Source organism: Gracilinanus agilis, chromosome 4 (genome assembly GCF_016433145.1).
Source record: "Gracilinanus agilis isolate LMUSP501 chromosome 4, AgileGrace, whole genome shotgun sequence".
NCBI classification, from domain to species: Eukaryota; Metazoa; Chordata; class Mammalia; order Didelphimorphia; family Didelphidae; genus Gracilinanus; species Gracilinanus agilis.
This window is the reverse complement of record NC_058133.1, coordinates 98,327,478-98,348,303: the sequence shown is the minus strand read 5'-3', so window position 1 is coordinate 98,348,303 and position 20,826 is coordinate 98,327,478. Positions and strand designations below refer to the sequence as shown.

Below are 20,826 nucleotides of genomic sequence, written 5' to 3'. Positions count from 1 at the left end.
TCAACAGCAAAGTACCCTAAGAGATGGGAGGCAGCATATGACAAGCAAATCAAACTATGACCAGCATCACCTTGATCACTCTCTTCATGTGGAGAGACCTAGGATTTTAATTGCCAAATAATTGAGTTTACATTTTATTTTAGAGGCAGTAGGATGGCCCAGGGGTTTTTGCTTTAGAATTATTGATTTAGCAGCTGTAAAGCAAGATACTTTTGTCTGAGGAAGATTATGTAGGAGACTAGACCAGATAAGACTTGGCAAATAATTGGATGTGATAGTTGAGGAACAGAAGGAAGTTGAGTACAACTTCTAGCATGTTAACTTAGGTTAACTAGAAGAATGGTGGTATCATCAATAACAATCATGTAATTAGGAAGTAAGGATAACTTGAGGAGAAAGATAATGAGTTCTATTTTGGTCATGTTAAGTTAGAGATGCTTAGATAACACATGTAGCTGGAGATGTCTACCAGGCATTTAGCAATGAAAAGACTAGGGGCTAGGAGACAAATAGGAAATGAATTTCGAAGTCAATATAGTGTTTGCATCTATAAGAAGAGAGAGTAAGGGAGAGGGAGAGAGAGAGGGAGAGAGGATGAACTAGGTTTAACATGTAAAAGAGGGTCTAGGATAGAGTCATAGGGTTCATACATGCATAATGTCAGTACTCAGAAATTTGTACCGCTTTAGCATCCACAGTGGTAGGAAACTCAGCTACCTTTTCTGGGTGTTTTTATATGCTTTGGGGACTGCCAGATGATACATCACCAGTGCAAAGCCTGCCATTATATTTGAATCACAGACTCTTTCCTACTTCTTTCTCTACACTTTTCTACCTTGTCTCTGTGTCAGGGCCAACTAGTTAGTAATATTTTATACTTAACATTTGGCTTGAAATTTTCTAACTTTGCCATTGCTTAGAGAATTCTCATTTCTCATCCTCTTGTTGTGCCTAGGATATGCTCAGTCCCAAGCAATATGGCAAGCCTGGCTGTAGCATTCCACATTCTGTGTACATATGTGGCAACAGGATAGATATTGAAATGGCCTATGTGGATAGAGGAATGATATATGAAGCATGGTCTATATTAATAATATACATTCATTTTGTACCAAATGGTATATTTTCACTCACCTGCTAATCAAGACAATTACTATAGTGAGAATTTCAAGAATGTTCCAAGGGCCTGGAATGAGGAGCAAGATTTTTGTCTTCTGGTCTGAAAGATCAGGTGAGGAGTGGAACAGCAGCAAGGAAGATATTGCATAAGTATAAGATATAAAGCACAGTCTGTCATAGGGTAAGCTGTAGAGTAAACCTAATGGTAGAATATCAAATCCTAATTGTGGAGGAGGGGAAAGCTTCTGAAGTAAGGGTTTTCCTTTAAAGTACAGAAAATAAAATTCCCATCATATTTTCTTATTCATAGAAAAGACCAGTTCAGTTGCATTGCTGATTATCGGAAGAAGAGAAATGTATAGGGCTAAACAGAGGAGTTTATATTTTATTCTACATGACTCAAATCTAATGTTGATAGTATAGATTTCATTTAGTATAGAATTCATTTTTGAATTCTGAAATATATCATATATCATTTTGAAACCTATTTCAATATTTTCTCTTACTTCTTTGTTTAAGAGAACTTCTTGGACTAAAAAAACCCATTAATTCCAAATAGGAAATGACTAGAAATTCCAAATTTCATTATTACTGATTTATTTCTTCTTATTTTACTTCTGGTTGCTTCATGAGTAAATTTAAGAATTAATTGCTGCATATAATTTAGCTCCCTTAGATCTAAAAGTTTGAATGTGAATAGTATTGGATAGAAATTCAAGAGGAGAAGGCCACACAAACTTTTTTAAAAATAAAAAATCTGGGGCAGCTGGGTAGCTCAGTGGAGTGAGAGTCAGGCCTAGAGACAGGAGGTCCTAGGTTCAAACCCGGCCTCAGCCACTTCCCAGCTGTGTGACCCTGGGCAAGTCACTTGACCCCCATTGCCCACCTTTACCACTCTTCCAGCTATGAGACAATACACGGAACTACAAGGGTTAAAAAAAAAAATTTAAAAAAAATCTTTTTGTGAGTTAGATATCTCTCTAAATTGTATTATATCTTTTTAGCCAATAGGATGCTATTTAGGACTTTGAATATATGTCTTGTTCACAGATTAGATAGAATTTCTAAGGTTTGTTTTAAATTAATTTTTAAAATAAATATTTCTCCTTTGACTTACATAAAATTCCCCTCTTTGACTATAGTCCTTTTACTTTTCCTACTTCAGTTTTAAACCTTCTCCTTTTTCCCCTTATGCTCAATTCCTTTATTCCTTTCTATTCTTATAGCCCTTCATCTCTCTTTTTGCCTTTAGTTCCCTTCCCACCTAAACTCAATCTCAGCAATTTTACATTCCAGTACAGTACTTTTCTCCACTATTGAATCCCTGAAACACTACTATTTTTATAGTGTTAATCCTCAGTGTTTGTCCATCATCAATCCATTCCTGGATTTTAAAGTCCTACCCATGAAAGGGAGAAAAAAGCTAAATTTCTAGATAAATTATTAATAGTCATCATATGGCACAAATTTATCAATGTTTCACTAGTTTTGAAAATAATATAGTAGAAATTCTATTTTTTTTAAATTCAGGATGACATTTTTAGGTTATAATCACCCGTTACTTGTTAGAACAAGACCAGTCTTTCAAGTCTTGCTATTTGCATATAGCATATACCTAGTATACCTAAAACAGTAAATCATAGTAATTAATAGAGATAATAAATGACTTCAGCATGTCAGTGAGACACAAAACAAGTACACAAGAAGCATTTTAATCCTTTTTTTTAAATCATTTATTAATATTCATTTTTAACATGGTTACATGATTCAAGCTCCTACTTTCCCCTTCACCCCCCGCTGTCCTCCCACCCATAGCTATCCTTATTATTCTTTAAGTAATAAACAAAAGAAACAAAAAATTGTCAATAATAAAATTGTTAATAGAAAGAAATTTTTTCTAATATCAAAAACCTAACAAATATATAAAAGAACCTATATAAATACAGTTTCATTTTTTTATAAAATCAAGGAATATGCTCATAGTTATCTTGAACAAATATAGTAAAAATGTCAATGCCTTCTAATCTAACATTTAAGGTAGTACTGATTTTAAAATCCAACAAATTATTTATTAAGATTAATGTCATAAAGTATAAATAAAATAAAAATGAATAAAATTATTAAGAATTATGAAAAAAGAAAATGGTGAAAAAAATATTACAACCTAACTTAAAAACACAGTGCAAAGAAGTAATTACAAAACTTGTTTGGCATTTGAAAAAAAGGAAATTAGAAATGGTTGTGAGGCTATTGAGGTTAGTATTTTGATATTTTAAAATATGGGCAGTGAAACCATTACTCAATTAAAACTGAATAGCTATTGGATTTGGATCTATGACTTGTACTACACACTAAAAGAAACTCTTAAGTGCTTAGTGGTTTGAATATGTTCTTAAAAATCATTTTTTAAAACTTGCAAAAGAAATAATTGACACAGCTCTGTAAGAGAAGGGCATTATGCAAATCAAACAAATTGAAGAAGTTTTTGAAGGCAGAATATGAGTTTGAATATACAGACAGGGTGGAAACAATCTATTGTAATATATAAATTAACTAGCACAAAGTAAAATATTAAAGTGTTGATATACAATGAACTTTATGATGTTTACCTCCAAAAAAACACTTCTTTGCAATATGCTTCTCTTACTGTGATAATTTATTTCACATGGATTATGCTTGAGCTCACAAATCTTGACACACATTCTTTAACTCATCATGAGAATATGCCTTCATCATATTGGATAATATAAGCAGTCTTTTAATAATCCACTTTTCCAAGTCTTGATTCATTGTCATAAGTTTTCAGTGATGTTTTAAAGAAGGTAAATTCCAGGCTATTTAAGCATATTTATAAATAAAATTTCTTACTTTTCACTGTAATAACTGTTACAGTCTTTTAAAGTGTTTTTTATTAGCTACATCTAAAGAATGTTTCTTTTGAATAATATCTAACCAGAAAAATCTCAGAATTAAAAACACAACCAAAAAGATGAGTAAAACATGTATATTCATGAAATGATATTGAATGAACTAATGGTTTGAGAGTGAGTTCTATCCAGTTTCAACAATGTCAGTAGTAACACATGTGCATGATGACTATTACTGTCACAAAATGAAATCATATCAAAATTGTTGTTTGTCCAAAATAATTCACATTTGATCAAATGTATCAGATAATTGGAGTAAGGTGAAATAAACAGTTGATCTACTAAGTTATTTTTCTAAGATCACAGAGCTATAAGTGTTAATAGTAGAATGTGGACCCAGGATTTTCTGGCATGGTCCAGCATTATGCAATATTGACTTCTCCTTCCAGGGAGATCATAGTGTGGGAAATACAGATGGGACAAGTATGAGCCCTACTTTGAGGAGATCCTAGACTGGGCTGGTAGAGGCAGACAAGAAAGGTGTAGGCATGGCTATATTAATAATCACTGCATTGTTACCTTGGTTGGATTTTCATCATTCCTAAGGAAGTATATATATCAAGGCTCAGAATGTGTTGTCAAGGACTTGTGTTGTTGGCACTGACGTAGTCTTTATCACTTATATATGTGATTATAATTCATCCCTTTGATATATCCTCTGCCTAAGTCCTTAGGAAACTCATAATATAAGGATTACCTTAGAAACACCACTCCAGAGATTCTGGATCTCCTTTGCTTTTTTTCTGTAGCCTTCAAGCAGGTCCAGAGGGTATGGATAGATGTTGATGTACTTCTTTGGGCTAGTGGAAACATGTACTGAATTCTCATTCCAGCCAGTCAACTTTAAAGGAATTTAAAACCAATAAAGTACTTTACTGCTTGATGAGACTATTAATCCTCATATACTAGCTATTTTAGTAGAAATTAAGAAAAAAAGAGAGAGAGAATTCCAGATAGACCTAAAAGGATACACAGAACAAAAACAGTTTCTTTGAATAAACAGATTTTCTTGTTCATTATTTATTAATTCATTTTGTTCTACTTTGTTAAATGCTAAAGGTTTTATGTAAAATTTTATTCAATATTTTATATAGCTATTGCTTTTTCTGGTAGTTTTAAATTTTACCCAAAAATTTAAAATCCCATCAGTTATAAGAGGTTCTTAATTCTCCTTTTTTCACCTTTGCCATTTTGATGAAATCTGTGGCTTCCTTAGAATAATGCATAAAATAAAATAAAATTTCAAAGGGACCAATTATATTGAAATATAGTTAAAATTTAAAACTTATATGTTCTTAAACTGCTCGAAATTTATCCACAGAACCTTTGCACTTCTGTAAATCTCAGGTCTGGAGCCACTGCTATAAAAGTATTTCTTTTTAAGATTCCAAATTTGAATATGTCGATTCTGTATTCTTTTGCAAAAGGTAGGAGATGGCATGGCACATAAATACTAAAGTATCCTAAGTGAATTGATATATAGGAAGAGGCCAAATAATGGACATTGAAAGTAAAAAAAACTTATAGAATAGTAAGCATGCATATTTGTAGGTAAGAGATGTTTTGGGAAATAAATTTTAGGATTGGCTATATAGGAGAATGTAGGAAGAACTAGTAAACTATGAAGTACAAAAAATAGAGTAATAAAAAATGTAGAATTGAAGAGATGGTGCCTACTTGGGTAATTTTGAGGATAAATGAATAAAATGAAATACTAATTTAATACAGTGGAGTTATCTGAGAAAATGGAAGAGATTTTGATCTCTAATATATATGTGTAAATATGGAGAAAAGAATATTATTAAAGCAAAATATATAAAAGGGTCAAAAGTTAATTCAGCATTGACTTTTTATTTACAAAAATATGACTTTTCAAAATATTCTTTTGAAAATGTACCACGCTTTTAAAATTTTGAATTATTTTGCAGTGATATAATAGTAGCTTTGTAGTTTTCTTCTTAGTATTCTCTTATTCTTATCTTTGAGTGTAAATTAAGTGTTTATTTTTAAACCAGATGGTTTATTTATCACTCTTCCATCTGCAGCAGTTTATTCTCTGTAGTTACAAAATTTTGGTATTCGAATTTCTCATTTGTGTATTAAAGTGCTAACAAAGCCAACTAGTTTAATGCTGGATAATTCCAGACCATGTATCATTGAGTTTGGAATATATAACACATTCTTTTTAAAAATTTTATTTAGTATATTTTTCCATGGTTATATGATTCATGATTTTTTCCACCCTCTTCCCTCCCCCCTCCTGGAGCTGACAAGCAATTCCACTGGGTTATACATGTATCATTGTACATAACACATTCTTAACAGACAAAAATCTGCCCTGTCACACATGTTGAAGTCAGTAGGATTTCTGCATGACTAAATAAAGATATAGTTGGTAAGGGGTTACTAATATTAAAGAGTAGCATTAATTATATTGGCAGTGTGGTGGAAATATGAAATCTCTGGTTATTGAGTATACTTACTAATATTTTGATAGTGTTTTCATAAGTGAGCATTGCTCAAAGGGATTTGCTTTTCTTACTTCATCTACTGATTGTTGAAGAATCTGATATTGCATCACTGGTGCTCCAAATATATACTTTTCTGCTTTAAATAAAATGAAGGCACTTTTCATTTACCTCAAAAGACATTGTAAATCCTGTAGTTTGCTTTTTTCAGTATGAAAAACACACACTGGATTTTGTTTCCTAAAGAGTGGAGTAATAATTTGAATTTTATCATTAAGACATACACAAATTTAGAATGTTTAGTTTTTTGAAGTGTTAGTTTTCATTTTATAAATCTACTCTATGGAAATCCTACTGAAACTGTAAATCTTAGTAACGGCTAAGCAAAAGTTTTGTTTGAAGTATATCTGACTAAAATGGATAACTAACTTTTCATAGAGTTCATTCCTTTGTACAATGGTCATTACTTAAATTTTCTGTTTGAGAACAATAATGCTATAATAATATTCTCTATTCAGCATTAAGGACATTAATACATCCATCTAGTGATACACATATGTTTTAAGGTTCTAAAACTGATACTATAAGGGGCAGGTTGCTCCCATTTACTGAATATGTCTCCTGACTGGGATATACCTATAGAAAACCATTTCCCCAATGAGAGTAAAGGAATTTATTCTCTTAAAATTAACTTATCTTGATATTTCATTATATTTATTCCCTATTTAGAAATAATTTAAGTTACTTCTTCAAAATTAGTTAATCCTTAATCCTGTCATCAGGGATCCCTTCTTTTTCTAACTCCCCATTATTTATTATTCTATAATTTAGACTGAAGAAATTTTCTCTTTTATTTCATGAAAAAAACATGCTGTTGTAGTGAAATGAATATAGGACTGAGAGTCAGTAGACTCAGTTTTTAGTTTTCCTCATATTCTGTGTGGTCTCAGAAAATCAACTTAATCACTTTGTGCCTCATTTTCCTTATATGTAAAAAAGGGGAATAATGGCACTGACTTTCTAGTGGTATGGTAAGGATACAATAAAATATTTGCAAAACATTTGCAAATCTTAAGTGTCATATAAATACTTATTATTAAACATTAATGGAGTGTTGGGTACTATTAGTTGGGAATACAACAGCAGAAACAACAATAATAGATTGAATTTATATTGCTTTAAGATATGTAGAGTGCTTTAAATAAATTAAAAGAACAACTTTTGGAAGTAGGTGTTATTACTGTCACCTTTTATAGATGAGGAAACTTAAGACTTTCAGAGTTGAAGTGGCTTTTCCAGGATCACACAGTAAATATCAGAGGCAGGATTTGAATTCAGTTCTTCCTCACTCCAAGTCCATTGTCACCTGGTCAATCATAACAATAACAGTAATACCAAACCAGCTTTTATTTGGTGTTTTAAGGTTTGCAATGTTCTTTACATAAATTCAGTCATTTGATCCTCACAAGAACCCTAATAGATAGGTGCTGTTATTATCCATATTTTTACCCTTCAGAAAAATAAGATTGACTAATGAGAACTCATAAAAGAGAATTTAAAAATGTGTGAGATAGGGACTAGATGAAATTGGCTTGTTTTAGAGTTAGTGTATATGATTTATATAATATTAATAAAATCAGTTGGCACATGGATGTGAAATATTTTTTAAAAATTCAATCATAATTAAGTACCTGTTATTAATAATTAAGTACCTGTTATATGCCAGACACTATACTAAATGCTGGACATACAAATAAGAAAATAAAGATATTTCCTGCCCTCAAGGAGGTTACCATGTAATAGGGGAAGACTGTACCCAAAAAGAAGCTTCAAAGTCTCCTTAAAAAAAAGGGACACTAAAGAGTTCCCACCACAGAGGCATAATATTCATGGAGTCAAAACCAAGCAGAGCATCTGATGGAAATTGAAGGGTTACTTAGAAAGTTCTGAGCCCTCTATAAAGGCAGACTTTGGAAATTTATTAATTGGAAATTAATTATTGCCCTTGAGCCTTCTAGTCAGAGGAGAAAGTCAGCTAAAAGATCTGGGAAGCAGAGTTTCACTCTGCATGGTGATAAAATTTCAAGTGATCAGTTTTTCTTGGAGGAGGCATGATTTTTGTGGAATAGAAACCTAGCAGAGCTGCTGATAGTATCTACGGAAGTTCCTTTCAACAATATAGATCTCAGCTACTTGGCCACAAGTTGATCTACTTAACATTCTGATGGCTTTTCTCTATTTCTCCTCACATCAAGATGATACTGGGTCTGTTTCCCAAGATCAGAGAAAGGGGAAAAGAACTCATATTCCAAAATATTTATAGTAACTCTCTTTGTGTTGGCAAACAATTGGAAGCTGAGGGGATGCCCATTAACTGGGGAATGACTGAACAAATTGTGGTATAATATTGTGATAGAATACTACTGTGCAATAAGAAATGATGAACTGACTGATTTAAAAAAAAAACTTGGAAAGAACTACATGAGATAATGAACAGTGAAATGAATAGAACAGGGAGAATAATGTACTATAAAGGGGGCCAGTAATGTAAGGGGTTAAAATGAAAGGGTTGGACTAAATTATTTAAGAGTATGGTCACCAGGAATTAGTTACTCAATTCCAAAATGATTTTTTTTTCTTTATGGTAATTTATTGACCAAAGGAGAGAGAGTAAAAGTAAGAAATCAGATGGTAGGGCAAGATATCTAACCTAACACACTAAGTATTTTGCTCTGGCTCCTGGCTCAACCTAGGAAGGGCTAGTTAGTCCTCAGCTGGAGGGGCCTCAGCCTTGAGTTGAGGGCCTGGAGATGAATAAGTAAGGACTTCAGCCATGAAGCCTCTCCCAAGAGGGGAGGCCTCTCCTGAGGCTAGTTCCTTCAGAAAATCCAGAAAGGAGTCAGTCTTTTTCACTCACCCATGTGGTAGTTCAAAGGGAGAGATTTAAGAACAGTCTCACCAAGACCAGGGTCTCAGGTCTATGAAGCAGATTCTTCATTAGTCTCCAACTCGAACTCGAAACTCCAAAGCATGAAGAGGTCTCACAGGAAGTTGTAACTCCTTTTTAAAGATGCTTCTTTGCATCACTTCCTGTGCCTTCCTCTACTTTTATGTGGATCAATTATAATCTATAGTTTTGCTTAGGACTGCCCAGAGAGCAGTCAGTGGTTTCTAATTCATCACCCACTTTCACACAGGTGGGTCACAGACCTCCCTCACTCAAGTGTAAGTGGGGTATATAGTCTTCTGGTGATTAAATCTAGAAATGGGCTGGGGAGAGTTAATCTCATCTTCACAATACCCAGCCATGGAATTAATCCTGGAAAAATAAACTCTGAATGTTACCTCCAGAAAGTGAATAAAAAGGTGAAATATGAAAGGCTTAATTTGTATGTATGTGTTGGCCACCTTGAAGATATCTTTGGTGATGCAGGGAAGGTGGGGAAAGTCTGGGATTCTAATGGATGGGGTGTATTACATAGATATGAAGAAAAGTAAGCTAAACATACAGGAGATTTGTGATTTCATTAATGTACTATCTTTTTCTTTGTGGAAATGCTTGTTTTGTTTGATTTTGTAAAATCTGGAATAAAATTTTTTCTTAAGATATCTGTATCACTCTGTTTTCCTATCATCCCTTGTCATGCAATCAGTCCATCCTCTCCCTATTATACATTTCTGATGTATTTTATTATGTTTTTAAAGAAGTTTTTATTGGTTATACACTGAACCTCCCTTTTCCTTCTATACGTTATTAATTTTTAAATTTTGAAAATTGTTTTGCTTTCTGCAGTATAGCAGAATGTTGGTATTAAAAGATATGCTTTTATTTGCAGAGACATTTTGCGGTCACTAAAAGAACTTTACAGTTTTCAGAAGGCATTTCATCCTGCTTTTATCATGTTTAGTTTTGGATTCAAGTTTTTTTTTTGTTGTTGTTGTTTTGTCCAACCTTTTTTATATTATTTATACTAACATTAAAGATATGATTCACATTGTTGTAATTTCTTAACATTCATAAAGTGCTATCTGCAAAACAAACCCAATTATAAAATAATGATATTGATTAACATATGTAAATTGTGGGGCAGCTGGGTCGCTCAGTGGATTGAGAGTCAGGCCTAGAGACGGGAGGTCCTAGGTTCAAACCTGGCCTCAGACACGTCCCAGCTGTGTGATCCTGGGCAAGTCACTTGACCCCCATTGCCCACCCTTACCACTCTTCTACCTATTAGGCAATACACAGAAGTTAAGGGTTAAAAAAAAACGACATGTAAATTGTGAAGTTTCTCAGCACTATACTATATTTCTAAAATATGCACAGCCATTTTTTCATTTGTATTAATTTCTCAGAAATATTTGGTAAATGAGCTTGAATATAAACCAAAAGAATGTAAAATTGTGCAAAATATACACAAAAGAGTGTAAAACTGTGCAAAATGCTGGGTATTGAAAGCCTTAATGAATGCATGACTTCTGTAAAATAATTCCAGAAGCATAGATCCCTAAACAAATTGCTAGTAAATATTTGACACATTTAAACAGTACTCCAGGGTGAATTTCAAGAGAAAACCATAGTAAGTATCCCCTCGAGAATAATTTATATGTCCTAGCTACCTAAGATCAGAAAAATCTCTAGTGAGACCATTAAATTAATACTTGAAATATGCTTTGTTGTTTTATTACAAGGGTAATATCCAAATTAATTTATTATTTTTCTTTAACAAATATTTAAATTATTTGTAAACTGCCTTTCCATTTCATCTGACAAGATATTTGCTATAATAATTTTATTCTCCAGCTCTTCATAAAGTTTTATCATAAAACAATTGGGTTTGTCAGTTATTGAAGTGGATGTTATGAGAATTAACATCTGTATCAATATATATCCTTATTTTGCTGTACTGCCATATGATTTTAGTAGTATATATTTTTTTGGTCCTCTGCCATACTTAGGCTGGGTAAAGCAGTAGTAGAATATGATGTATAAAAACGTGAGGTTTTATTTCATGGTTTGTATTGATTAATGGGAACAATTTTGTACTAATGCTAGCAATGTTATTGTAACTCCAGTTATGGATATTACTTTACATGTCTTTGCTAGAATTCAGAGTGAAATTCATCACATAATTGTTTGTGACTAATATAGGTATTGGCTTCCTTTAAAATATAAAGCTAGGAAGATAGTGACAGTGTCTGGATAATATTTAATGGTGGCAAAATCCTTTACTTGAGTACCCAGCAAATAAGCATTTTCTAGTTAGAATGGGAAATCGATGCAAGTGAGCTAATTGAGCTTTTTTCTATTAATCATGCTTTTTAATGGATACCTATTTTAACAGGTTACTCATTTGGAAAAGTTAGGAAACGTAGGGGCCTTTGGAAGTTAACACTTAATCTTTTTAGATTAGCAATTCACTACAGTGATTGGGTTAAATAGTTTAAAGAACAGAAAGCATTAATTTAACTTTCAAAGATGCTAATTTAAAACCAAGGAATGTTAACTTAAGAAATGTGTGAGTTTGACACACTAAAACAGAAATAGAAGTCCCAAATCACAGCTAATTCTTTGACTTTTCTTCAAGTGGAAAGACCATAAATAATTTCATGATCTGTAATGGTCACACACAAGTATTTGAATGCCTCCTAGTGGTGCTTTCTCTAATGATAATATGTTTTAAAAAGAATGTTTGATAAAGGAATATAATAGATTAAAATACTAAAGCAAACATTAATGATATCAGCAAATTTAATTAAAATCAAAATGCATTCTTTGAGATGCAAAAAATAATTCAAAATCAAGTCAACGTAGTTTAGATAAATGCTGTGTTAAATAATAGAAATATTTCTTCCCATATGTTAAATGTAACAAATTATCCGCTAAATATTTTATACATGAGCCAAAATTATCAATAATAATTTTGACTTCTTTACATATGCAAGGTAGTTTTAAATTCTAATTTATTAAATTTTGTGTGCTTCTTTGTAGTAATGACATTCCTATTCTAAAATACCTAATTATAATTGATTGAATTACAGAATAAGTATAACTAATACTTTAAAAAAATTCTCTGATTTATTTCATATTAATAAAATGGTTTAATTAGTAATCTTACACAACTAAATGATTGGAAATTATTGATACAATCACTTTATTACATACTTGAAAATAGTGACAGCAGACAAACTTTATTTATGATGGAAATTTAAGCAGTTTTTTAATGAATTGTGATGATAGGGTGATTGTGGGACAGAGAAGAGAGATTCTTTTCTTAAGTATTCAAAAACAATTAGTGGTTTGCTACACAACAAAACAATAATTAAAATGCCATTTACCTTTAAAGTAGCAACAATATAATTGAAGCTGTTGTGACATAAAAGTAGGATACAAAATGTTAATCTGGAATGAGCAGTTTAAATATGAAATTATGATATACTTGGCTTCCTGTAGTATAACTGTCAAGCTTGGGCAGTTCGCTGGTCAATAGTGACATTCTCTGTGTCAGTGAACAGAGTCTCTTGATACCATAACCTGCAGTTCACACATTACTGAAGCTCCAACTGTCGAACAATCAAGTCCCTTGGTATTATTGCAGCTTCCAGACTCTCCTGACTGGCTCATGTTTCATTCTTTGGCAATTTGCCCTAATGATATCCCTCAGGAGCTTTCAGACCTTCTTCTTTTCCATATTTAATCGTGCTATATTTATCTGAGTGATGAGCAAACTGTGATGCACACATTTTATTTTTTGTGATTTTTTTTGCTAAAACATTCATCCAAATATTAATTTTATGTTTATTTGTCATTGAAAATTTGAGTCTTGTATATTTAAGTAGACAAAGGTACCGACAGTTTATTAGAAAATTGATTCTTGCTATATTTTTATAAAGAGGTTGATCTAAAATACATATGGACCTTAGATTTGTTATGGTAGATATGATCATTTAATTTTCTTCATGAAATTAAATAATATTGAACATTATTTTATATTTATTATTCTCAGCTAGAAAGTTCTAGTTGTTAGTATTCATGTTAAATGTTGAGCTTGACTTTTCAATTTTAAACCAACTTAATCATTGTCATCTTTTAAAAAATTTTTTAGTTAACTGCTTGTCTTCATGGATCAGCTGCACTATTATATCCAATGTACTGGCAACACATATACATCCCAGTGCTTCCATCACATCTACTGGACTACTGCTGGTAAGTTAGGTGATACAATGTATCTTTATATCTTTTACTATCTAAAAGCCTGCAACTCTCTTGTTTTATATTTTGGAATATCTCAGTTATTTGTGCAATATGCATTCCTAAACATAAGAGATTTGTTAATGGTGTATACTTAGAAAAAAAAGTCTTAGGCATTTACTTTTGTAGGGACATATATAAAATCATGTTTCCCCACCAGCATATATTTATCATTCCATCTTCCCATCTATCAAAAGAGACAAGGAAGTTTTAGGCATTATTTTTCACATTGGTCCTGGAATAGCAAGTTCTGGCTGTGGGATACCAATGGAAGACAGTAATAATATATGTGTATAATATTCAGTCCTACAGTCAGATTCTAGTTCCTAAAGATACAGTGGAGAAAACTATTCCCAGTTAGAGTTGGCTTCAAGACTGTGGACTGTTATAAAGGTGTTAAGGGTTGGAATGGTGGGAAGAGAATGGTCTACAGAATTGTGCATTTGTATCATATGGTTTAGAATTGATTACGACTTGAGATGTTCTAGTCTAATGCCTTTATTTTTATTGAGGAAGCTGAGACCTATAATGATTGAAATTCTTAGGGCCCTTTTTCAATTTTTAACTCTGAAATTTCTGGAGATTACCTGTAATAACATGTGTTTTCTTATGGTCTCTGTCCTGACTATAAGACTATATAGCATCTTCATAACATCTTTACTTTTCATAGATATAGCTTGTAATCCCAAAGGAGTCTAAGGTTGTTTTTTTTAATTATCTTTAAAAAACAGTTAAAAAACTATGTTTAAAAACAATAGGATTCTGCTATTTACCTTTTACACTATTAAAATTATGTTTATTACTTTAAAAATGACAGACTTAATTTTTAATTTTAAGAATTTAAAAATTATTTTATAATGGAGTTTATATAATGGAATAGTTTATATTATAGATAATATACCTAAAATTATTTAACTTCTTACAATGCATTGGATAATTTTTCTATTGAGTTAATTTTTCTGATTATCTATATAAGTAGTAATCCTCAAAGGAAACATCGGGTCTGTAGCTTAACATTTGAGAGAAATTCTCTATCAAAATATCGCAGCCAAACCAAGGTTAAAAGGTTTGAGTAGAAGCTTTCCACAGCTGTACTTCCATGACTACATTAAGGTACATCACCTTGTAATGGTGCCCAATGACCTACCAGTGCTCTACTGATTTTTTTCATCAGTGGGAAAAATAGAAGCAGTTGGCAGGGCATTTCTGGCATCCTCTTAGAGTTAGCAATTGACCATTGTGTCATAGGTTAACAACTTTGTGAATAGCCATGTAGCTAATTAGCAAGTAAAGTGAAGTCTGGAAACAACCTTCTTTTAACTTTTAATTTAGAGCTCTTTTCATTATTTGGTAAACTAACTTCTCTCCTGCAAGAATATAAATGTCTTTTATGTAATAAAGAACTTAACTTATAAAAATGTGTATCACTTAAAGAACTTCTTATATTGATTTGTATTTAGTAGATGTTTAGTAGTAACTTTATTAGTTAGGCTTGATTTAAATATTCAATTAAATCCCTTTTTACATAATCTAATTTTCTAAAACCAAACCTTTAAGAACATAATTCTAATAAATGGACAGTGTTTTGATAATAGATAACAGCTATCATCAGCATCACTTTAATTTTTCTGTGTAAATCTTTAAACTCTTAAGAGTCATGGTAATTAATAGGTCTTTGATTTAGGCAATTCCATAGACACTTACAAACTTAAAGAACTTCTAAATTAAGGTACAAAATAATCAGTCTTACAGCTTTCCTCCAAATGAAGAAAATCTGAGAGGGCTGTGACTTTTATAGTGCTACTACCCTTTCCTGTCATAACTGATTATTTTAGTCCTTGTTATTAGTAGCTAGGTTTTTTCCTGCTAATGGAACCCATGTAAAGAGATAGTACTGGATTTTTTTATCAACCTTTGAATCTTACCACCATTTCATACCTTCTTATACATAACACTGTATAAGATAATGGTGATGATAATTGATAATACATTTATATATTTCTTACTATGTGCCAGGCTCTGTGCAAAACACTTTACATTATTAATATCATTTGATTCTCACAACAACTTTAGGAATTTGGTACTATTATTATTCCCCTTTTATAGATGAGGAAACTGAGACAGAGGTTAAATGACTTGCCATGCATCACATAGCTAGTAAGTATTTGAGTTCTGATGTGCACTCAGGTCTTCCTGACTCCAGGGCTGAGGCTTTATCTACTGTACCACCTTGCTGCTTAATAGAATCATTTTTTGCACTGCCTTCATGTCAGACATGATTGTGGGTTTAGAAATATATACATAGTCCTAGAACTGCATAAAACACTATGAACCTTGGGATATTGCTCAATCTTGACATAGCCCTGTACTGAATAGATATTATGTCCAAGATTTGGTAACAGTCCATGCTAAGATCTTAGCTTAGTTTTTTTTTTCTTTAAAAACATTTTTAATTTTAATTAGCTATGATTTTCTTTTTACCTTGTCTCCAACCCTCAAATTGAGAACACAAGAAAAACCAAACTTATTATAAATGTATTTAGCCAATCAAAACAAATTTCCACATGCTCATGTTCAAAAATTATTTCTTCTTCTGAACTCTTTAGCCCTTGAGTGAGGCAAAGGGTTGTTATATTTGTACACACCTCACAGGTTGTTTATGAGCATTAAATGAGAATTTTTTTCAAATATTTTCTTTGATTATTTTTTAGATAGTGTGCCTGGCTAGAACTTTCTTGCCACAAAATTCCAATCTATCAAAAATCAGTAACATGTAAATTGCTAGGTCCTCTTCTCTCCTAGAAATTGCCAACCAGAAGACTTTCTGGAGAATATTAGACCACCTAGTGATAAACTGACATACCTTGTGTTTAGTAACCTTGACAATGGCCAATCAGAAATAAGATACCACCTTTGTTACTACATATTGATGTGGCTATCTATTTTGAGGTTCTTCTGTATCACTATAAAAGATCTTTCCTGACTGTCAGATGCATCCTTGATTACTGAACAACTTTAAACCCCATTTATTCGCATTTGCTAGATTTGCTAATAAATAGACTGTTCTTGGAATTTTGTTGCCTCAGTTTCTCTTATTTGCATATTTCTATCATGAGTTCATGTGTGGCAGCATAAGTATTCTTTCCAACTCCATTAATTTGACAAGAACCCTTCTGCAATTTCAGTGAGAATTCTATTTCTAGGTAATAACATCTTTTCCTCAGGCCTCTGGGGTTTAACATATAAAGTCACGGTGCTCTTTGAAGGCTATTCCTAGTTACTGAGAGAATACTATTTCTAGTATACTAGGAGAAAAAAGTATTTACCCCTATAGCTTTGGAGCAATACAACCAGCACCCATCTGCCAATGACAGAATTTTTAGAATTGCAATACTCTTAAGCTGGTGAGTCTTTTTTTTTTTAAACCCTTAACTTCTGTGTATTGGCTCATAGGTGGAAGAGTAGTAAGGGTGGGCAATGGGGGTCAAGTGACTTGCTCAGGGTTGCACAGCTGGGAAGTATCTGAGGTCATATTTGAACCTAGGACCTCCCGTCTCTAGGCCTGTCTCTCAATCCACTCAGCTACCCCTGGTCAGTCTTTTTGCTAGGTATTCTTGCCTTATCAAATGCTAACTACTCTTCTGAATAATATGATTCTAGGAAATTAGAAAAGGGACCATATATACAAATAGTTAACTCTTGTTCAAAAGGAATTCATCATTTTCATATCCTATTCTCCACATAATTGTTTGGACTACACTGTGACCATCCAGCTGGTTTTGCCTCCATTCAGAGGGAAATAAACCAATCCCTATTATTCAGAGTATAGAATTTAAAAAATAAAATAAAATTATAAATTATGTCATAAGCCACACTGAAAAAATGGGACTGGATTCTATCTCATGGGTGGTCTGTAAGAATCCATCTTCCTACAAAACAAATATACCCATCACCCATTTTTTCTGTTCACATAGTAATTATATTTGAATAAAGATTAATTGCTTACAAAAAAAAAAAAAAGCAGTCACATAGTGCCTTCTGTAACCAATCTTGGTAAATAACTTCATTGAAAGAAAAGTGCAGGACAGTTTTGCATATTGATGATAAAGCATCTGTTTTACCAAGGATATCCTTCTGACTTATTAACACTCTAATCTAATTAGGAAATTCTAGCTAGGGTTGCAAAATTACTTTTTATGTAATTTAGTCAATTTCACATTAGGATGTACACAATCCTCTTTTCGTGAGAAAGAAATAATTATTTTTCAATTAACTTTATGTTCTGCAAAACATGGTAATTATTTTAGAAAATGATGCTCCAGATTAATTATGGTTATAGTACTAATATTCATATGTTTTGAATTTTGTAAGAAATTAGTGAGAAAAAGCATGTAGAGGCACCCAGTAATCCCATTATTAATGTTTTCTTTATATTTTCCTTTACCAAGTTTAGTTTCAGGGGCTTATAATCTATTTGGGAGATATCCGTCAATTAAAAAAAATTTTGACCAAGCCCTAGGAGTTTATTGTTAATACTTTTAAAAGACATAATATGGTCATATTCTAATAAAGGTCATTTTCTTGAAATAAAAATTTACTGAAAAATAACCAACTTTTTGTTAATTATAGCTTAATAGTAAGCACTTAAATTGGGCTGGATACTACAACCATGAACAAATATGTTGTAAAATCCAGTAGTGGTTGTTATATGTCAAAGATGCCAACAGGATGCTTGACTTGCTAAAAAAAGCTAGTAGAAGAGTAATATTTTTTGTACCTTGGGTACCTTAAGGCTTAATGCTTTAAGAGGAGGTAAATAATACTACACAGGCCCTTGTTTGAGAGACTTCATTTAGATATTGTGTTTCACAGTTCACAAAGTTATGCATTATGACTTGAATAGTGTGCATATTACCAATCTGCATTTTTATATGAAGAAACCAAGACTCAAGTTAAATAACTTGCCCCAAGCCACATAATAAGAACTGCAACTAGGGCTTGAATCCAGATGCTTTATCTTCGTGGCCAGTATTCTTGACCATATGACATATAAAATCTAAACATTTGAAATTCATCCAAAGGATGTTGATTTCTAGCTATTTTGCAGAATTTAAAACTGTAAAGATTCAGAGCCATTTATGATAGTATATTATTTGGATATTTGATTCACAGTGTTTCTGTTTACCTTCTATCTTGGAATCAATACCATGTATTGGTTCCAAGGCAGAAGAGTGGTAAGGGCTAGGCAATGGGGGTTAAGTGACTTGCCCAGGATCACACAGCTAGGAAGTATCTGAGATCTTATTTGAACCCAGGCTCTCTCATCTCTAGACCTAGTTCTTAATCCACTGAGCCACCTAGCTGACTTCTTGCTTATTTTGAAATCATCAAGTCTTTTAAAGAGCCTCTACAAAAATATATTCCCGATACTTCTCCAACCTAGGATGCCATAATGAAAAGATCACTAGGTTTAGAGTTAAAAGAGCTTTTTTCCTGAATCTTGAAAATGCCTAGTCTTTGTTTCTTTGGGAAAGTCAATTGGCCTAAGCCCAAAAGTCTCATTTATAATGTGGAAATGATAATATTTGTAGAAATGAAAACCCCTTTCCCGTAGAAACTGACTCTCATATTGCATTCCTAATACTCGGCAAAATCTCTGACTTAGAAGATGCTTAATAGGTACTGTTTGATCATGTTCTTTTATTCAAAGGGTTGTGTGCAGAAAACACTTTGTAAACTGATATTAGAGTTAGATAAATGTAAGTTGTTATTATTGACTCATTTTTCTCAGTTCATTTCCATTTTCTATGATGTTACCTCATTATTTAAATTGGATGATAAGGATAATTTCTTGGGTCGTAAAATTAAGCTCAATATTCATTAGGTGTTTATGACAGTATGGTTAGATATCTGAGATTTAAAAAATTGAAGATAAACAGTCTCTGCCCATAGAAGCTTACATTCTTCTGGAAGGATATGAAAGCTATTTAGACAAAATGCAGACATAGAGAATATTATAAGTAGTATTGACTATATTTGTTATTAACTTACTTCATGAGGTTGTCCACCTCATAGGGAAATGGTGTGTTTTCATCGTGATATTTTCCATTTTCCATTTTCCTCCTGTTTTTCTGAGCAGTGCAAAAGTAAGCAATGCTCTTAAGACACTGAAGGTCATGGAAATTTCTGTATCTAGCTTGATGAAAAGTATGTAAATGTGGTTCCAGGAATTTAAAAAAAAGTTTACATTTTATACTTTATCCCCTTTCCTATACAGTCCCAAGTAGAATACTAATAGGAGAACTGGGACTAGAAAGATTATCAGTCTTTTTTTTATAAATCAGGAAAAGATTGATATACAATCATATCTATTATTTCCTGTTGAATCCAGAGTATTCCATTATGTTAGTGTTAAGTAAGTCAAGGACAAGATAGGGTCCTTCAACTAGCTTTAATTAAAAAAATTATTATATTGTATTTTTTGTCGTTTTTGTTTCCCATTCTATTCCTTCCTTTTCCTTCCCAGCAAGCAATCACTTATAGCAAAGAATAAAAAAGAAGAAAACTTCTAGTAAACAGGATTTTAAAAATATTTGACATTATATTGTGTAGTGTTTCATACCCTTGGTCCCTTACTTCTGTAAAGAAGGAACTCTCAACTCCCAAGGGTATATTTTAACCAAAGAAAATGTCCTAAATGTTAATCTATGCCAAATAATCTTTTTCATGCAAATTAGAGGGGGGGAAGAAAAGATATCATTTAGGTCAAAGCAATTTAGAAACAATTCAGGAATAAAAAACTCAGCTAATATTTTATAAATTTATTAATTCTAGCCAATGATTTAGGGAGAAGAATTCATTTCCCAACATGTTTTCTTTAGTTGTTTGATCAGCAAACATTTATGAAGAACTTTGTACTGTGTTAGGCACTATGCTTAGATTGGGAAATATAAGGAAAGACAAAACACATTATCTGCCCTCAAAGGATTTACATATTCTAATGAGGGAGACAACTTGCAAATAATAAATAAATAAATAAATATATATATGTATATATATATAT

The 20,826-nt window shown here is 32.1% G+C and overlaps 1 protein-coding gene across 1 annotated transcript in view; it reads left to right on the top strand.

Annotated features, from left to right (window-relative positions):
* The window catches only part of DENND1B (DENN domain containing 1B), a 355,643-nt gene that overhangs the window by 234,106 nt on the left and 100,711 nt on the right, over window positions 1-20,826 (top strand). The window contains exons 10-11 of the mRNA XM_044674913.1: window positions 13,618-13,718; window positions 18,393-18,399. Coding sequence (XP_044530848.1) covers window positions 13,618-13,718; window positions 18,393-18,399 — 108 coding nt within the window. The remainder of the gene's footprint in view (window positions 1-13,617; window positions 13,719-18,392; window positions 18,400-20,826) is intronic.